This window comes from Petaurus breviceps, unplaced genomic scaffold, assembly GCF_028583685.1.
Source record: "Petaurus breviceps papuanus isolate PSGF00001 unplaced genomic scaffold, PetGlider_PUasm1.0 90601, whole genome shotgun sequence".
In the NCBI taxonomy this organism is placed as follows: domain Eukaryota; kingdom Metazoa; phylum Chordata; class Mammalia; order Diprotodontia; family Petauridae; genus Petaurus; species Petaurus breviceps.
Window position 1 is genome coordinate 3,847,502 of NW_027187282.1, and position 17,647 is coordinate 3,865,148.

At 37.9% G+C, this 17,647-nt stretch overlaps 1 protein-coding gene across 1 annotated transcript; it reads left to right on the forward strand.

Annotated features, from left to right (window-relative positions):
- Positions 1-6,199: 6,199 nt before the first annotated feature.
- Positions 6,200-6,546, forward strand: LOC138142635 (NADH dehydrogenase [ubiquinone] 1 alpha subcomplex subunit 3-like). The gene has a single exon (XM_069063715.1). It carries the CDS (start codon positions 6,208-6,210, stop codon positions 6,460-6,462), a length of 255 nt encoding a protein of 84 aa, XP_068919816.1. The 5' UTR covers positions 6,200-6,207; the 3' UTR covers positions 6,463-6,546.
- The last annotated feature ends 11,101 nt before the right edge of the window (positions 6,547-17,647 follow it).

Here is a 17,647-nt window from a genome sequence, read left to right on the forward strand (position 1 = left end):
AAAAAAAGAATAAGAAAATTCATCTAGAGGAGAAAAAAACAAAAAATTTCAAGGACATTAATGAAAAAGCTGGGAATGAAGAGGACCTAGCAGCATCAAATCTCAAACTATAATTCAGAATAGTCAATCATCAAAATCATTTGGTACTGGGCCAGAAATAGGGAGATTGATCAGTGGAACTGATTAGGTGCAAAAGTAACAAGTACAGCAATTTAGTATCTGATAAACCAAAAAATATCAGCTCCAAGAGCAAGAACTCACTATTTGACAAAACATTCTGGGAAAATTAGAAAGCAGTTTGGCAGAAATTAGGTACAGACCAACATTTCATAACACATAAAATAAGCTCCAAATGGCTACCTGAATTAGACATAAAAGATGAAATCATAAACAGACAAGCAAGGACAAAATTACGTATCAGAGCTATGGAGAGAGGAAGAATTCATAACCAAAAAAGAGAGGACCATAGAAGGTAAAATGGAAAATTTTGATTACATAAAATTAAAAAGTTTCCATACCAATAAAACCAATTAAAGCCAATGCAGTTAAAATTAGAAGAGGGGGGTGTCTATGTTGTGTAGTGAACAGAGCACCACCCCTGGAGTAAGGAGGGCCTGACTTCAAATCTGGCCTCAGACACTTAACACTTACTAGCCATGTGACCTTGGGCAAGTCACTTAACCCCAATTACCCTGCCTTCCTCTTCCAAAAAGCAAAAGATAAAATAAAATAAAATAAAATTAGAAGAGAAGCAAGTAAATAGGAGGAAAAACTTTTGCAACAAGTTTTTCTGATAAAGGTCACATTTCTAAGATATACAGGGAACTGTTTCAAATTTATAAGAATAAGAGCCATTCCCCAATGGTCAAAGGATATGAATAGACAGTTTTCAGAGGAAGAAATAAAAGATATCAGTAGCCATAAGGAAAAAATGCTCCAAATCACTAATAATTAGATAAACACAAATTAAAACAAATCTATGTTCCTACCTTACACTCATCTGATTGGCCAAGTTGACAAAAAGGGAAAATGACAAATGCTAGAAGGGCTGTAGGAGAATAAGTACACTAATGCATTGTTGGTAGAATTGTGAATTGGCCCAGTCATTCTGGAAAGCAATTTGGAACTATGCTCCAAAAGTTATTAAACTGTGTATATCCTTTGACCCAGAAAGACCTCTACTATGCCTACAACTCCCAAAGGTATCAAAGAAAGAGGAAAAGGACCCATGTGTACAAAAATATTTATAGAAGCTCTTTTTGTGGTAGCCCATCAGTTGGGGAGTGGCTGAACAAATGTTGTACACGTATGTGATAGAATGTTGTTGTTCAGTCAGTTGTTTTCAGTTATGTCCAACTCTTCATGACTCCATTTGGGGTGTTCTTGGAAAGAAAGCTGAGTGGTTTGCCATTTCCTTCTCCAGCTCATTTTACAAATGAGGAAACTGAGGCAAACCCCAGGGTCACAGAGCTAGTAAGTATCTGAGGCCAGATTTGAATGCAGGGAGATGAGTTTTCCTGACTCTAGGGCTCTATCCACCATGCTACCTAGCTGCCCCTATATGATGGAATACTATTGTGCTATAAGAAATGATGAAAGGGATGGTTTCAGAAAAACATGGGAAAAAAGTATTCCCATGAACTGATGCAGAGTCAAGTGAGGAGAACCAGGAGAACAATTTATATTATATAAGTGATATTGTAAGGACAAAACGCTTTAAAACATTTATGAACTCTGATAGACACAAGTGACCAAAATTCCAGAAGACTCAAGATGAAACATGCCCCTTGACTCCTGCTAGGGAAGTGATGAATTCGTAGTATAGACTGAAACTTTTTTTTTTAACATGGCCATACTAGAATTTGTTTGCCTGACTATACAACAGGGGCTTTGTTTTCTTTTTGTTTTTTTCTTTCCCAATTGGGGTGGGGAGGAGAGAGAAATGAGAGGGAGAGAATGCAGATTTGGAAATAAAATAAAATTTAATTTTAAGAAGATCACTTTGTAGTATTCATACAATTCCTACTTGTGTCTTGGTAGGTGGACTATCAAATTTTTATACATTCTGTACTAATTTTGAATGAAATTTCTTTTTCTATTTCTTCTTGATGAGTTTTGTTGGCAATAGAAAAAAAGGCTAATGATTTGTATAGCTTTATTTTATACCCCACTACTTTGATTAAGTTATTAATGATTGTAATTGGCTTTATTATGTATATATCATTATAGTATATATTTATATAATATCAGCAATTATTTAATAATTTTAAGTGAATTCTAGGTATCTCTATTTAGACCAGAGATTCTTAACCTGCGCTCCATAGACAAGAAGTTCACAGTTTTCTGGGAAGGTCCATTAACTTGCATAGAATAGAAATTATGTATTTATTTACACTATTCTCTAACTGAAATTAGAAATATAGAAAACTTCTCTAACTGCCAAGATATTGCAGGAGAAGTATTTCCATATGAATTCACTTCCTGGAACCACTCTGACCAAGGTAGAAACATTAACAAGCAAGGAAGTATTGGCTTTGAAAGAAACCAAGAAGTTTAGAACCTTGGGGTAGCTAGGTGGCACAATGAATAGAGCATTGGCCCTGGAGACAGGAGGACCTGAGTTCAAATTAGGCTTCAAACACTTGACACTAGCTGTGTGAAAAGCTAGAAAAGCCCAGGACAACCATCAGCTATAAAAGCAGAAACATCACAAATTAACTTATGATATTGCAGGTAAGGTAAGATGTCATATGACAACACTAATTAATACAACTTTATATAATGCAGACTTCAGATGTAATGGCCTATTTTAATATGTTGTCAACTTTGATCACGTGTATCTCACCTCTTTTTCTGTTTAAATTTTATTTACTCATACATTTGTACTACTACTATAAGTGTGTATACCTGTTATACATTATCATGTTCATTATTATTAGCACCATCCTATTTTTCTTTTCTTCTGTTCCAAGCATTTATTAAGCACCTACTATATGCTGGGCTCTGTACTAAGCACTGAAAATACAAAGAAAGGCAAAAGATGGCCCCTGCACTCAAGGAACTCACAGTTTCTGGGGGAGATGGGTGGAGGCAAAACGCAGATAATTATGTACAATCTCTAGACAGGATAAATTGGAGCTAGTCTAGGAGAGAGGCAGTGGTGGTACAGTGGATAGAGTATTTAATTTGGAGCCAGGAAGATCTAAGTTCAAACCCAGCTTCAGATACTTACTGTGTGGCCCTGGGTAAGTCACTTAACCCCTATTTGCCTCAGTTCCTATGCTGTAAAATAGGGACACACTAGAGAAGGAAATGGCAAACCATGCCAGTATCTTTGCCAAGAAAATCCCATAAACAAAAGTCCTGAAGGTCACATAGAGTCAGATACAGCTAAACAATAACAACAACAAACAAAAATCTGAGAGGGAAGGCACTAGCATTAAGGGAGGCTGGAAAAGGCTTCCTGAATAAAATGAGACATTAGCTGAGACTTGAAGACAATCAGGAGGCAGTGATGAGAAAGGAGAGCATTCCAGGAAAGGGGGACAACTGCGAGTCTGTCCAGAGTTGGGAGATGAAGTCCCTTGTGCAAGAAACAGCATTATGCATGAACTATTGCTATAGTTAAATGTTATATGTTCTCCATTTTATCTTTAGACAGTGACTGAAGAATTATCTCTTTTAAATGATACTTTGTATAGTGCTGCATGCAAGATAAATGAGATAAAGAACACTTGTGACATTGGGGGAAGCTACTCTAGATGTACTGAGTTCTTAATGATGTATATCTGCAATTCCTCCCCTCACCCCCAGCTGCAAAAATCTTTCCCTTCAGGGAGGAAAGAAAGGCCTGGTGCTGCAGCTTGTCATAGGCTGCAAGTACTCAGTGTTTTGCAAGAAGGGCAGGGAGCAAGGAGTTGGTTAAAAGATGAAGCCATCCCAGGCGACCCCAGCACAGTGGGCAAATTGCCAGCCCCAGAGACCCTAGCACAACAGACCCAGAAAGTCAGTGACTGGGCCAAGAAGCTTGGGACAGTGCCCCTGTACCCTAGGAGCAAAACTCAACTTTAAAAGTCACATAATAGGCTAGAAAATGAGCAAAACAAAACAAAACAAAAAGCTACTATGGTGACAAGGAAGATCAAAACACAAACTCAGAAGAGGACAACAATGTCAAAACACCTACGTGTGAAGCCCCAAAGAGAAGTATGAATTGGTCCCAAGCTCAAAAAGTCCTCCTGGAAGAGCTCAAAAAAGATTTCAAAAATCAAATAAGAGAGGTAGAAGAAAAATTGGGAAAAGAAATAAGAGTTATGTAAGAGAATCATGAAAAAAGCATCAACAGCTTGGAAAGCGAAAAAAACTCCTTAAAAAATAGAATTGGCCAAATGGAAAAGGAGGTACAGAAGTTAACTGAAGAAAAAATCCCTAAAAATTAGAATTGGGGCGGGGGGGGCGCAGCTAGGTGGTGCAGTGAATAGTGCACCGGCCCTGGAGTCAGGAGGACCTGAGTTCAAATTCGAGCTCAGATACTTGATCACACTTACTAGCTGTGTGGCTTTGGGCAAATCACTTAACCCCAATTGCTCTGCCTTCCCCCTCCAAAAAGAAAAACAAAATTAGAATTGGGCAAGTAGAAGCTAATGACTCTACAAGACATCAAGAATCAATAAAAAAAAATTTTTTTAATTTAAAAAAAGAATCAAACAAGGGGAAGCTAGGTGGCACAGTGAGTAAAGTGCTGGCCCTGGAGTCAGGAGGACCAGGGTTCAGTTCCAGCCTCAGACACTTAACATCCACACAAAAAAAACTAGCGGTGTAACCTTGGGCAAGTTACTTAACCCCAATTTCCTTCCAAAAGGCAAAAAAAAATTTTTTTTTAATAAAAAAAAGAATCAAACAAACAAGATGTAAAAAATGAAAAACAGAAAAAATGTGAGATATCTCATTGGAAAAACAATTGACCTGGAAAATAGATCCAGGAGAGATAATTTAAGAATTATTGGACTAGTATCTACAGATCCTATACTTGATTATAAGACGCCATGGGGGGGGAGGGGAGGGAGGGGGACAAAATGTGAAATTCAAGGAATTGTGGAATTGAATCCTGTAAACTAAAAGGAAACAAACAAATTAATAAATTAAAGAATTAATTTTAAAAAAAGAATTATTGGACTACCTGAAAGCTATGATCAGAAGAAAGAACCTGGACAGCATCAATTAAGAAATTATCAAGTAATTCTGCCTTGATATCTTTTTTTAAGTAGATTACTTTCTTTTTTTTAAATCCACAAGATTTTGAGTTCCAAATTTTCTCCCCATCTCCCCCCTACCCCCTACCCCAAGATGGCAAACATACTGCCTTGATATCTTAGAACCAGAGGGTACAAAAGTAATAGAAAGAATTCACCAATTACCTCCTGAAAGAGATCACAAAATGAAAACTCCCAGGAATATTAGAGACAAATTCCAGAACTCTCAGGTCAAGGAGAAAATACTGCAAGTAGTGTAGCAGCAAGCACCCCAGCATCCCCAGGGTGGCTGCGAACACAGGTTCTTAGATTTGCTTTGATAGAGGAAAGCAACTCAAAATGGGTTAACAAGCTTACTTTAATCAGTGAAATATGTATCGTTTACCTAGTTCAGGGGAAAAAGGTCAGCACCCCGAACTTCAGAATACACAGACAGAATGATCAAGACAGAGAAATAGATCAAGTAGACAGATTTCCAAACTGTCCAAACATTACATCCATACCAAATCAACATCTGGATTTCAACATCTGGGTTTTTCAAAGCTGAGGGGGGGATCTCAACAACGGCTTCCCAGAATCTAGATCAAATCACAGAACACTTCTCAAAGTGAGCCCCAAAACAAAGCTACACATCAGGGCTTATATAGCCTTCTCCTGGCTCAGAATGTAACAACTTTATTGACTCACTGGCCAATCAAGAAGTATCTACTGAAAAACAAGCCTTCTACCCAGGCTCCAGGTGCACTTTAGCCTAGGGGCAGGGAAGATCTTTAAAATGTACATTCCCATTACAAGTAGCCAGAAAGAAACAATTCAAATAACAAGAATTCACAGTCAGGGTAACATAGGTTTTAGCAGCTTCTACCTTAAAGGATCAGAGGGCTTGGAATATGATAGTCTGGAAAGCAAAGGAGCTAGGATTACAACCAAGAATCACCTACACACAGAGGCCAACATGGCGGGCAGACTGGGCCGGTTCCTGAAGGAGGCCTGGGCCAAGGAGCCGGTGCTGACCGTGTCCTTCGCCATTGGCACCCTGGCGCTGCTCGTGCCCCCCCTGAGCCCCTACATGCAGTACGCCGGCATGATCAACCGCGCGACCCCCTACAACTACCTGGTTCCCCTCCGAGATGATGGCAACATGCCTGACGTGCCCAGCCACCCCCAGGATGCCCAGGGGCCATCCCTCCAGTGGCTGAAGAACCTGTGAACCCCCCTGCACCCCCCTTCCCCCAATAAATGTGCAACACTCCAGAAGGCTCCGGGGGCTGCAGAGGCAAAAAAAAAAAAAGAATCACCTACACAGCAAAACTGAGCATATTTTTTTGGGGAAAAAATGGATATTCAATGAAACAGGGGACTTTCAGACTTTCCTGATGAAAAGGCTAGAGCTGAACAGAAAATCCAATTTTCAGATACAAGACTCAAGAGAAGCATAAAAAGGTCAACAGGAAAGAGGTTAATAAGGTTAAACTGTTTACTGTATCTCTATTAGGACAGTATACATAGCATACATAGACCTAGGGCAGTCTACACAGACAGAGGGTGAGAACAGAAGTTGACTTTGATGGGATGATACAAAAAAATTAAGGGGTGAAAAAGAGGATTACACTGGGAGAAGAGGACTTTATTCTATCTCATAAAGAGGAGTGAAAGACGTATTACAGTAGAGGAAAAGAAGGGAGGAGGGTGAGCCATGTTTGAGTCTTAATCGCATCAGATTTGGCTCAAAGAAGGAAAAACATATACTCTCACTTAAGTATAGTGTGAGGAATGAAAAGTTCAAGAGACATAGTTTCTGGATGTTTAATAGACAAAATGATGGTCATTTGGCTTTCTCTCATAAACCAAAGAATCCCTACCCCCCAAGAATATTGAATACTTAAATAGATTTGTAAAAGGGGATAGTCATGAGGTGGAAATCAACTCTGATTGGTTTACAATCAATGATGAGGTGGACATATTCATGAGGAGATGGTCAAAAAGTCTTCTGCTCCTCCTGCTGAGAAGTGACCCAATTACAAGACTCAGCTGCCTCCAGCAATCTGAACAGAAAAGTCCATCTGAACCCAGATGAGGCTGGCTGGTTTTCTCCTTCATAAGTTGGGCCACCCTAAATCCTAATGGAAGGCTGAAAGGAAGAGGGACTATGTCCTAAGGGCAAGATCTTGCCTAGACTGAATTCTCTTTGTAAGGTTTTTGAGTTGGGTGGGGTCCCACCCAAGATTGAAAAACATATACCCTGGGGCAATTAGGTGGTGCTGTGAATTGAGCACCAGCCCTGGAGTCAGGAGTATCTGAGTTCAAATTTGGCCTCCTACACTTAACACTTACTAGCCATGTGAGCTTGGGCAAGTCACTTAACCCCAATTGCCCTGACCCCCCTCCAAAAAGCCAAAAAAAAAAAAAAGAATGTGGAGAGAGAAGCAACAGAAGAAGGATGAGGAGGAGGAGGAAATTGGAGATCCAAAAGAAGAACTTATCCCTGAGAAACTGGCCAACGTTGAAACTCCATTGGAAGAAGCTATTAAAATTTTAACACCATTGAAGAACTTAGTAAAGAACAAGATAGAGACCCATCATTTTGCCTTTAAGATTTACTTTAGGAAAGAAAAGTTTCTTTGGATGCTTCGGTCAGTAAAGGGGGCATTTGCTATTGATTCCAGTCATCCTTGGCTTCATGAGTATGTGATTTGCCTCTTCAGTGCTACAGGGTCTGAAGCAAAGACCTACCCGATGTAATGAGGACAGTATTAAAACAAGAGATGAACCGGCTTTTTGGAGCAACCAATCCAAAAAACTTTAATGAAATTTTCCTGTAGAGGAACTTTTATTCATTGCCACATAGGTTATCAGCTGCCAAAATGGTATATTACTTGGATCCCTCTAGTCAGAAGAGTTGGCAACAACACTAAGTCTGTAACAGGAACCTCCAGACATGCATGGAAGCTTTGGAAGCCTTGTGTGACAGGAGCCTTGGAGAATGTAAAGAAGCTACAGAGTGCCATAAGCTTTTCCCCTGTGCTCTGGCTTTCATGACTCCTGGGTATGAGGAAGACACCAAGATCATGATAAATCGTTCTGCAGAAACTGAAGAACTGGCCAACAAAATTTGAGCCCCTTAAGCAAATGAAATCACTTCGGACCATATCTAGTGTGTAATATTTTTGTCACGTTGCTGCATTGCTCTAACTTACACAGAATTGAAGAAGTCAACATTTAGCCTTCAAATAGTGTTTTATATTTTTTTAACATGCTGAAAAATTATATAAAATATCTAACCTATTACAGGATATAGGTTGTTTCTTAAAACTTAAAAGCTGCTAAAATTGAGAGAAAAAAAAATACCTTATTCTATACCTACCTACCCACCCATGGTTTTAAACTAATTTATATGAAATTTGGAGGCTGTTACAACTAACAAAGCAGGTGTGTTGCAGAAGTATTACTTTAAATTTGTCTTGTGAGATTACTGTATGTCAGACAGCTTTATAAATGCTGTTTTAGCACTGGATTCTTTCACTGACCACAAAGAGTTGTTGGGGTTTTAGCATCTGACTGGTTTTGATATGGGGTTGATCTGACCACAGGAAGTATGCAATGTGAATCACTATTTACAGATAAACCTACAAAAGATGCTTGATGTTGTAGTGAATGGGACAAAGATACCAAGCAGAATTATTAAGAAACATAGGGTATTCAATAAGCTTGTTGTGTCTCCAAAATTCACAGTACACGATCAGTTTGGTGTTCTTGTACCACAGTTTTTAACTGAAGGAACCAGTTAGAATAATCTCAATTTTAATCAAAAAGTTGAAAAAAAAATAGTTAACATTGCTGTCCTGGGGCAAGCCTTTAAGCATTGTTTTGGCCAAACTTAATAAAACTGTAATGCAAGAACCAAATGCATTGTGATGTGGTACCAACTAATTAAAAAGGAAGTATGAATTTTTTACTCCAAAGTGAAAATAGGGAACCCACCATGGCTTTGAAAGTAAAGAGTAGAACTCCTTACTACCATTCTATGACTGATCAAGAGACTAATAGTTAAAAACCTCAGCAGGCCTTGTTCATGCTATGCAGAAAAAATTAAAAGTGCTGTAGTTTAGATACCTCTGAAATTTTTTCACATTGTCACAGGTTTGCAGTACTTGAAGCCCTACATTTCTAAGAATATATTTCTTACTCAGTTGTTTCAGGCAAGCCCAAGACTTTGTAACTTTTAAAAGGCCCAAAATTTTTTTAATAACAGATCAGCTTCTTATTTCTGCAGTTACATATGAAATTTCCCTTTTGTTGTCAAACAGAAGGTACCAAATATGATGCAATAAAATGTTTTGAAAAACAGTTGTGTGAATATTTCAACCAATAAGTATTGGGCTTCTGTGAAAATACACAAATGGAGACAGACACAGGTGAAAGTCAAAGGTAACATAACGTGCTGTACAGTTATAACATTGATATGTTAATGCCGGTACAAATGGAAGCTTTATGTAGTATACTAAGTCTTGGTGTCAGGGAAATTCCTAGATACAAAATGTAGAACTGCTTGGCATTACAATCTATCTCAACAAAAGCTAGGATGACAGCTAGTACTGTGTATCAACAATGCAGTATTAAAAATGCCTATGGTAACTATAAATATGCTGATATGGTTATAAATCTTTGACTTTTATTTTTTAATTTTTTTTGCTTTTTGGAGGGCAATTGGGGTTAAGTGACTTGCGCAAGGTCACACGGCTAGTTTTTGTGTTAAGTGTCTGAGGCCAGATCTGAACTCAGGTCCTCCTGACTCCATAGCCAGTGCTCTATTCACTGCACCACCTAGCTGCCCTGATATGGTTATTAATCACAAAATATACCAGGCTCTATACATGGGGAATAAAGCTAGAACATTTATTCAAATACCAGAAAACTGAGTCTCCAAACCAGAAAGTCAAGTCTATCACAGTAGTTATGAAGTTGGCACATGTAGTTAATGTAGTAAACACCCATATTCTCAAGCCTTCAAAACAGAACAGGCTACCTCAGGCAAAGGTCCTCCTCTACCCACTCGCAGCAACTACTCAGCATCCAGGAAGCATGCTCCCAGCAGCTCCGGCCCTGGCAGTTCTCAGCAGGAGTCCTTAGCAGAAATTCTGGCTGACTCAAAAAGATCAGCTCCAACTCCACCTAGGCCTCTACCTCCGGCTGCCGCTGCCTCTGCTGCTGCTGCTGCTGCTACTACTGCCAATCACCGCAGGAACTCTAGCTTGGCTTCAGCTTTCTCTTACCCCACCCATTCCTGCTACATCAGCAAGTCCAATGGGGCATGGAAGATCTTTAAATCCCATAACCCTTACATTCGGCCCCAAGATCTTTCATGTCCCTTACTTGGCAAAAATACATTAGGAATAACTGTTGTCAACAGAATTTCACATCAATATAACAAGGATAGCACACAATAAACACAGAAAACAATATTTTAGGGTGGGGCTTGAGCACAAGCTCCCCATCATTCCCCCCCCAAACAAATGGGACCCAAAAATCTTGGGGTAAGGGGCAAAGGTCTCTTCTTCCATGGCTACTTGCTGCTGAAATTGGATACAGAGCTGTCCCTGTCCCAAGGGGTCCCATTTGAGAGGTCAGTTCTTAATATGCTTGATGCCAGGTCCAAGGGTGACACATCACAGTTGCAGACAGGGGGTAACATCCAGCTTAAGCTATCAGGCATCTACAGGTAGAGGGTACACCTGCAGAAACAAATCTAGCAAACAAAGTGAACAGACAAAAAGCCAAGAAGAAGCAAAGAGACAATAACCAGAAACAAGGTAGATATAGGATCAGCCATGCTACTGGAGTACAAAATTGTACCCTTAACTCATATATTCTACTGTACAATTTTGTAATCATATTCTCTGGAATAAACAATAGTTACAGTGTTATCCCTCCCATGCGCTATAATCTCCACAGCCTTTGGAACATCATCTGGCTTCCGTTTTACTTTAGCTCCCAATTTTATTCTATCAGTAGAACCAAATCTTTAAGTTCCTCTGACAGTTATTTTGGAAGGGGGGTCAGTTTTTACAAGTGGCATTGTTTTACAAGGAACGATAATCACTTAAACTATCCTATCATTTTTATGAATCTGTATGGGCCCTTCACCTAAATTATGGAATGTTACAACAATTTCTCCTTGATAATTAGAATCTATTACTCCAGCCAATACATGTATTTCTTGAGCTGCTAATCCTGATTTTCACTTGTCAAATTAACTGTTGGGCTAAAAACCAACTCTTTCCTAGTCCATTAATCTGTACTTACAAACCACATCTTACTGGTATAAAAAGTACAGACTGAGTCCCATTTTTGTTTATTTTATTACCTGGCCCAGTCTCAGGAACATCTCGAAAGATGGCAATGTATTATTGTTTAAAAAAATAAGAAAACTTCTCTGCCAAACTAAATTCTCTACACTGAGAGAACTGGTGTGCTACCTCTGCCACAGACAGATGCTTGAGGAGGCACCAGTTGTATGATGGAGGTAGGGGTGTGAATTATGTTTTAACTCTATTGTATATTGAATTGAAATTCATCTGTTGTCTTGACTGTAAAAATGGCTGTAAGTTGTCTTAGAATGACCATGACTACTCATAATTCTTACTGCAGATACCATCCTTTAAGAGATAAATTCCTAATGCGTATACTGTAATCCAACCCAATCATTACTAGAACAACTGAATAAATCTTATATTCTCTTAAAAAAAAAGAATGAGTGGGTAAAACAACAAATCACAGAAACAATCAATAATTTTATCAAAGAGAATAACAATAATGAGACAACATGCCAAAATTTTATGGGATACACGCAAAGTAGTACTTGGGTGGAAATTTATATTCTAAATGTTTACATCAATAAAATAGAAAAAGAGCAGATCAACAAATTGCACATGCAACTAATAAAACTAGAAAAAGAATGAATTAAAACCCCCTAGTTGGGTGGCTAGGTGGTGCAGTGAATAGAGCACCAGCCCTGGAGTCAGGAGAACCTAAGTTCAAATCCAGTCTCAGACACTTAACACAAAACTAGCCATGTGACTTTGGGCAAGTCACTTAACCCCAATTGCCCTCCAAAAAAAGCAAAAAAAAAAAAAAAGATCAGTTAAATACCAAATTAGAAATCCTGAAAATCAAAGGAGAGTTTAATAAAACTGAAAGTAAGAAAATCATTGAACTCATAAATAAAACAGACCTGGTTTTATTTTTTGAAAATAACCAAAAAAAGATAAACCTTTGGTTAGTTTGATTAAAAAAAAAGAAGAAAACCAAATTACCAGTATCTAAGATGAAAAGGATGAATTCACCACTAATGAAGAGGAAATGAAAGCAATAATTAGGTTCTATTTTCCCCAGTTGCCAATTAATCTGACAATCTAAGTGAAATGGATGAATATTTACAAAAATAATGTTGTACCTGGCCCCATTCTTCCCCTCCCCCAGCCAGCTCTCCTTCACAGAGGTGGGTGGGCTGCTAGGTTTAGCCATGCCTAGGGAGAATTGTCATCGAGGGAATTTCAAAATTTGTACTGACCAATCACTGATTTTAGCCTCTGCAAGTTCCTGCTTATGTAATACCTAACTGTTGCCCTTTAAAAGCTGAGGCTTGGCCTGGGTTCACTGCTGTATGATCTGGGGAGGGGCCCCGTTCAGCCAACATGGCGCCAATAAAGGGTTCACTTCTAAATTGTTACTTGGGTCTTGCTCCTGTTTTGGGTACACCATTATAAACTGCCTAAATCAACAGAAGAGGAAATAGAATACCTAAATAAATTTTAGAAAAAGAAACTGAACAAGTCATCCCCAGGGTCACATGGATTTACATGTGAATTCTTCCAAACATTTAAAGAACAATTAATTCAAATATTATATAAACTCTTTGGGAAAATAAGTAAAGGAGTCCTACCAAATTCCTTTTATGACACAAATATGGTGTTGATACCTAAACCAGGAAGAGCCAAAACAGAGAAAGAAAACTATAGATCAATTTCCTTAATGAATATCAATGCAAAAACTTTAAATAAAATATTAGCAAGGAGATTACAGCAATATATCACCAGGATCAAACAGTATGATCAGGTAAGATTCATACCAGGAACACAGGGCTAGTTCAATATTAGGAAAACTATCTGCATAATTGATCATATCAATAACAAATCTAACAAAAGTTATGATTATCTAAAAAAGATGCAGAAAAAGCTTTTGACAAAATACAGCAACAATTCCTATTAAAAACCATAGAGAGCATAGGAATAGGCGGAATTTTTCTTAAAATGATAAGTAGTATCTACCTAAAACCATCAGCAAACATTATCTGCAATGGGGATAAGTTAGAAGTCTTTTCAGTAAGATTAAGGATGAAACAAGGATGCCTATTATCACCACTATTATTCAATATTAGAAGAAAAAGGAATTAGACTAGACAATGAGGAAACAAAACTATACACTTTGCAGATGATATGATGTTATACTTAGAGAATTCTAGGGAATCAAATAAAAAACTACTTGAAATAATTAACATTAGCACAGGTGCAGGATAGAAAATAAGCCCACATAAGTCATCAGCTTTTCTATATATGACCAACAAAGCCCAGCATCAAGAGAAAGAGAAATTCCATTTAAAATAACTGCAGACAATATAAGATATTGAGGGGTTTACCTGCCAAAACAAACCTAGGAACTATATGAACACAATTACAAAACACTTTTCAAATAAATAAATAAAGTCAGATCTAAACAACAGGAAAATATCAATTACTCATGGGTAGTCTGAGCCAATGTAATAAAAATGATAATTCTACCTAAATTAATTTACTTATCCAGTGCCATACCAATCAGACTACCAAAAAATTATCTTATAGAGCTAGAAAAAATAATAATTCATCTGGAATAACAAAAGATCAAGAATATCAAGGGAATTAATGGAAAAAATCCAAAGGAAGGTGGCCTGGCCATACCAGATCTAAAACTATATTATAAAGCAGCAAAACTATCTGGTACTAGCTAAGAAATAGAATGGTAGATCAGTGGAACAAAATGACCATAGTTATCTAGTATACGATAAACCCAAAGACTCCAGCTTCTGGGATACGGATGTCTGGGATAAACACTGCTGGGAAAACTGGAAAACAATAGAACACAAACTAGGTATAGACCAACATCTTCCATTGTATACAAAATGATGTCAACATGATTTAAACATAAAGGAAATTAAGAGAACAAGGAATAGTTTATCTGTCAGATCTATGGAGAAGGGAAGAATGTATGACCAAACAAGAGCTAGAGAGCATTATGAGATATAAAATAGGTAATTTTGATCATATTAAATTAAAATTTTTTTGTACAAGCTAAACCAATACAACCATGATTAAAGGGAAGCAGAAAGCTGAAAAATAATTTTTATAGCAAGTGTCTGTGATAAGGCCTCATTTCTTAAGTATACAAGAAACTGAGTCAAACTTATAAGAATAGAAGTCATTCCCCAATTGATAAATGGTCAAAGGATATGAAGAGGAAGTTTTCAGATAAAGAAATCAAAGCTCTCTATAAGCATATGAAGAAATACTCTAAATTACTTTTTATTAGAGAAATGAAAATTAAAACAACTCTGAGGTACCATCTCACACCTATCAAATTGGCTAATATGACAAAAAAGGAAAATGATAAATGTTGGAGAGGAGGTGGGAAAATTGGAACTCTAATATACTGCCAGTGTAGTTGTGAACTGATCCAACCATTGTGGAGAGCAATTTGGAACTAATTGCAGAAAGGGCTAAAAAATTGTGCCTACCCTTTGATCCAGCAATATCACTATTAGGTCTGTATCCCAAAGAGATCATAAAAAAGGAAAAGGACCTATGTGTGCAAAAATATTTGTAGCAGCCCTTTTCATGGTGGCAAAATATTGGAAATTGAGGGGATGCCCATTAATTGGGGAATAGTCAAACAAGGTGTGGCATATGAATGTAATGGAATACTATTGTGCTATAAGAAATGATGAGCAGGCAGGTTTCAGAAAAACCTGGGCTTACATGAATTGATGCAAAATGAAGTGAGCAAGGGGCGGCGAGGTAGCACAGCGAGTAAGAGCACTGGCTCCAGTGTTGAGAAGACCTGGAGATCGAATCCCAGGCTCAGACACTTAGCACCCACCCAGAAACACCTGGCTGTGTAACCTTGAGCAAGTTACTTAACCCCAATTGCTTAGGGGCGGCCAGGTGGCTCAGTGAGTAAGAGCACTGGCTCCAGTGTTGGGATGACCTGGATCAAATCCGGGCTCAGATACTCAGCACCACACCTAGAAATAACTGGCCGTGTAACCTTGAGCAAGTTACTTAACCTCTATTGCTTTAAAAAAAAAATGAAGTGAGCAGAACCAGGAGAACATTGTATACAGGAACAGCAACATCATACAATGATTGTGTGCAATGACTGATTTCTCTTCTCAGCAATTCAATGATCCAAGACAATTTCTTTTTTTTTTTTTACTTTTGGAGGGCAGTTGGGGTTAAGTAACTTACCCAAGGTTACTCAGCTAGTTTTGTGTGGGTGTGTTAAGTGTCTGAGGCCAGAACCGAACTCAGGTCCTCCTGACTCCTGGGCTGGCAATTTACTCACTTCGCCACCTAGCCACCAACCAAGACGATTTCAAAAGACTCATGATGGAAAATGCTATCCACATCCAGAGAAAGAACTGATGGAGTCTGAATGCAGATAGAAGCATACTATTTTCACTTTTTCTGTAGTTCTTTTTTTCCTTTTGTTCTATTTCCTCTTTTACATGTCTAATATGGAAATATGCTTTACATGATTACACATATATAACCTATATAAAATTGTTTCCCATTTTAGGGAGGAGGGAGGAGAAGGAAGGAGGGAGAAAATTTGGAACTCAAAATTTTATAAAAAAGTGTGGAAAAAATTTTGGAAACTTTGGAAAAAATAAAATACTATTTAAAAGAAAAAAAGGAAGAAAGATGAGGCCGGAAAGGGCTAGAACTTTGGAAAAGAGAATAGTGTTTGGGGGATTTTGTGTTTTCATTTTCTCTCCCTTTCTCTGTCTCTACCTATAGAGATGCAAGTTATAAGCGTGGGTGCTGCAGTTCATATGGCAGGGGCACTGGAGCAGGGGTGTCAAACTCAAAACAGAAACAGAAGCCACTAAACCTGAACAGAAGGATCCCTGGGAGCCATATTGACTTAGAAAACCACATAGTAACATGATCTTTTATTGTGTTTTTACTTTTTTCGTTAAAATTTTTCCCAATTACATTTGGGTAGCATTCTGGAGTGTTGACACTGTACTTGACACCTCTATGCTAGAAACATGCTAGAGAACTATGGGAAGAAATGTAAGGTGTCACTCAGCTGTGCTCCCCAGAGCATTTGGCTGAAGTGTGCTGTCACAGATTTGACCACCTGGGACTGAGAGATGAGAACAGGTACTACAGAGCCAGAAGCTATCGGGCACCCTTGGCTGCTCATCCAGGAGCAGGTTGGTGATGAGACAATTTCATCCTTCCCCTGAGATTTTGAAAGCAGAGAATTAGACATCTGCAAGTGTCCCAAAAAGTTATTTGGGTACAACTGGGTAACATGAGGCACAGACGGGGGAAAATTGTGATTTCAGATCGTAATAGGGACAGTGAGGTGCTATACTGCTCAGGAATTTTAAAAGTAACATTTAGCTTTGTCTTCACTATAGTAAAGTGCCTCATAGAGCTGAGATTTCAGACTGCTTAGGATCAACCCTAGTGCTCCTGATTAAAATCCTCATAATTTTGATTTTACTCTAGTAAAAGATACCTGTAATCTATACATGAGTCAGTAATCCTTTTGGGTCATGAAGTTGGCAAGGTTAAATCTCAATAAATTGGGGCAAAAATAAGCCAAATAAATTATGAATTAGTCAGAAATACTTAGTCTTAAATAGGGGATTAGATTAGACCAGTGGTTTTCAATGTTTTTTGTTCCTCAAACCCCTTTCAAAATAATTAAAAGTCTGCTGTGTATCCTTAGGGTAACTTAATATACTACTAAAATCTTTTAGATTTATTCATTAGGTGGTTACAATAATTACGATAACATGCCCCCAAAACTTCAAATTAAAATTTACACTAAATAATAAAATGTTTTATTCTACCCATAATTATGAAAACTCTAAATACAAAGCGATAAAACTGGAAATATAAAAGTTACACATATTTTATGTGGGACATTCTGTGAGACTTCTTAAAAGGAGTAATCCAGCAAGGCCTCATACACTTACTATTATCTGCAGGACTTCATATGAAATTTCATTTTATAAATCTTGTTGATTATAAATAACATTTTACTGAAATAAGTTATAACTTGGAAGA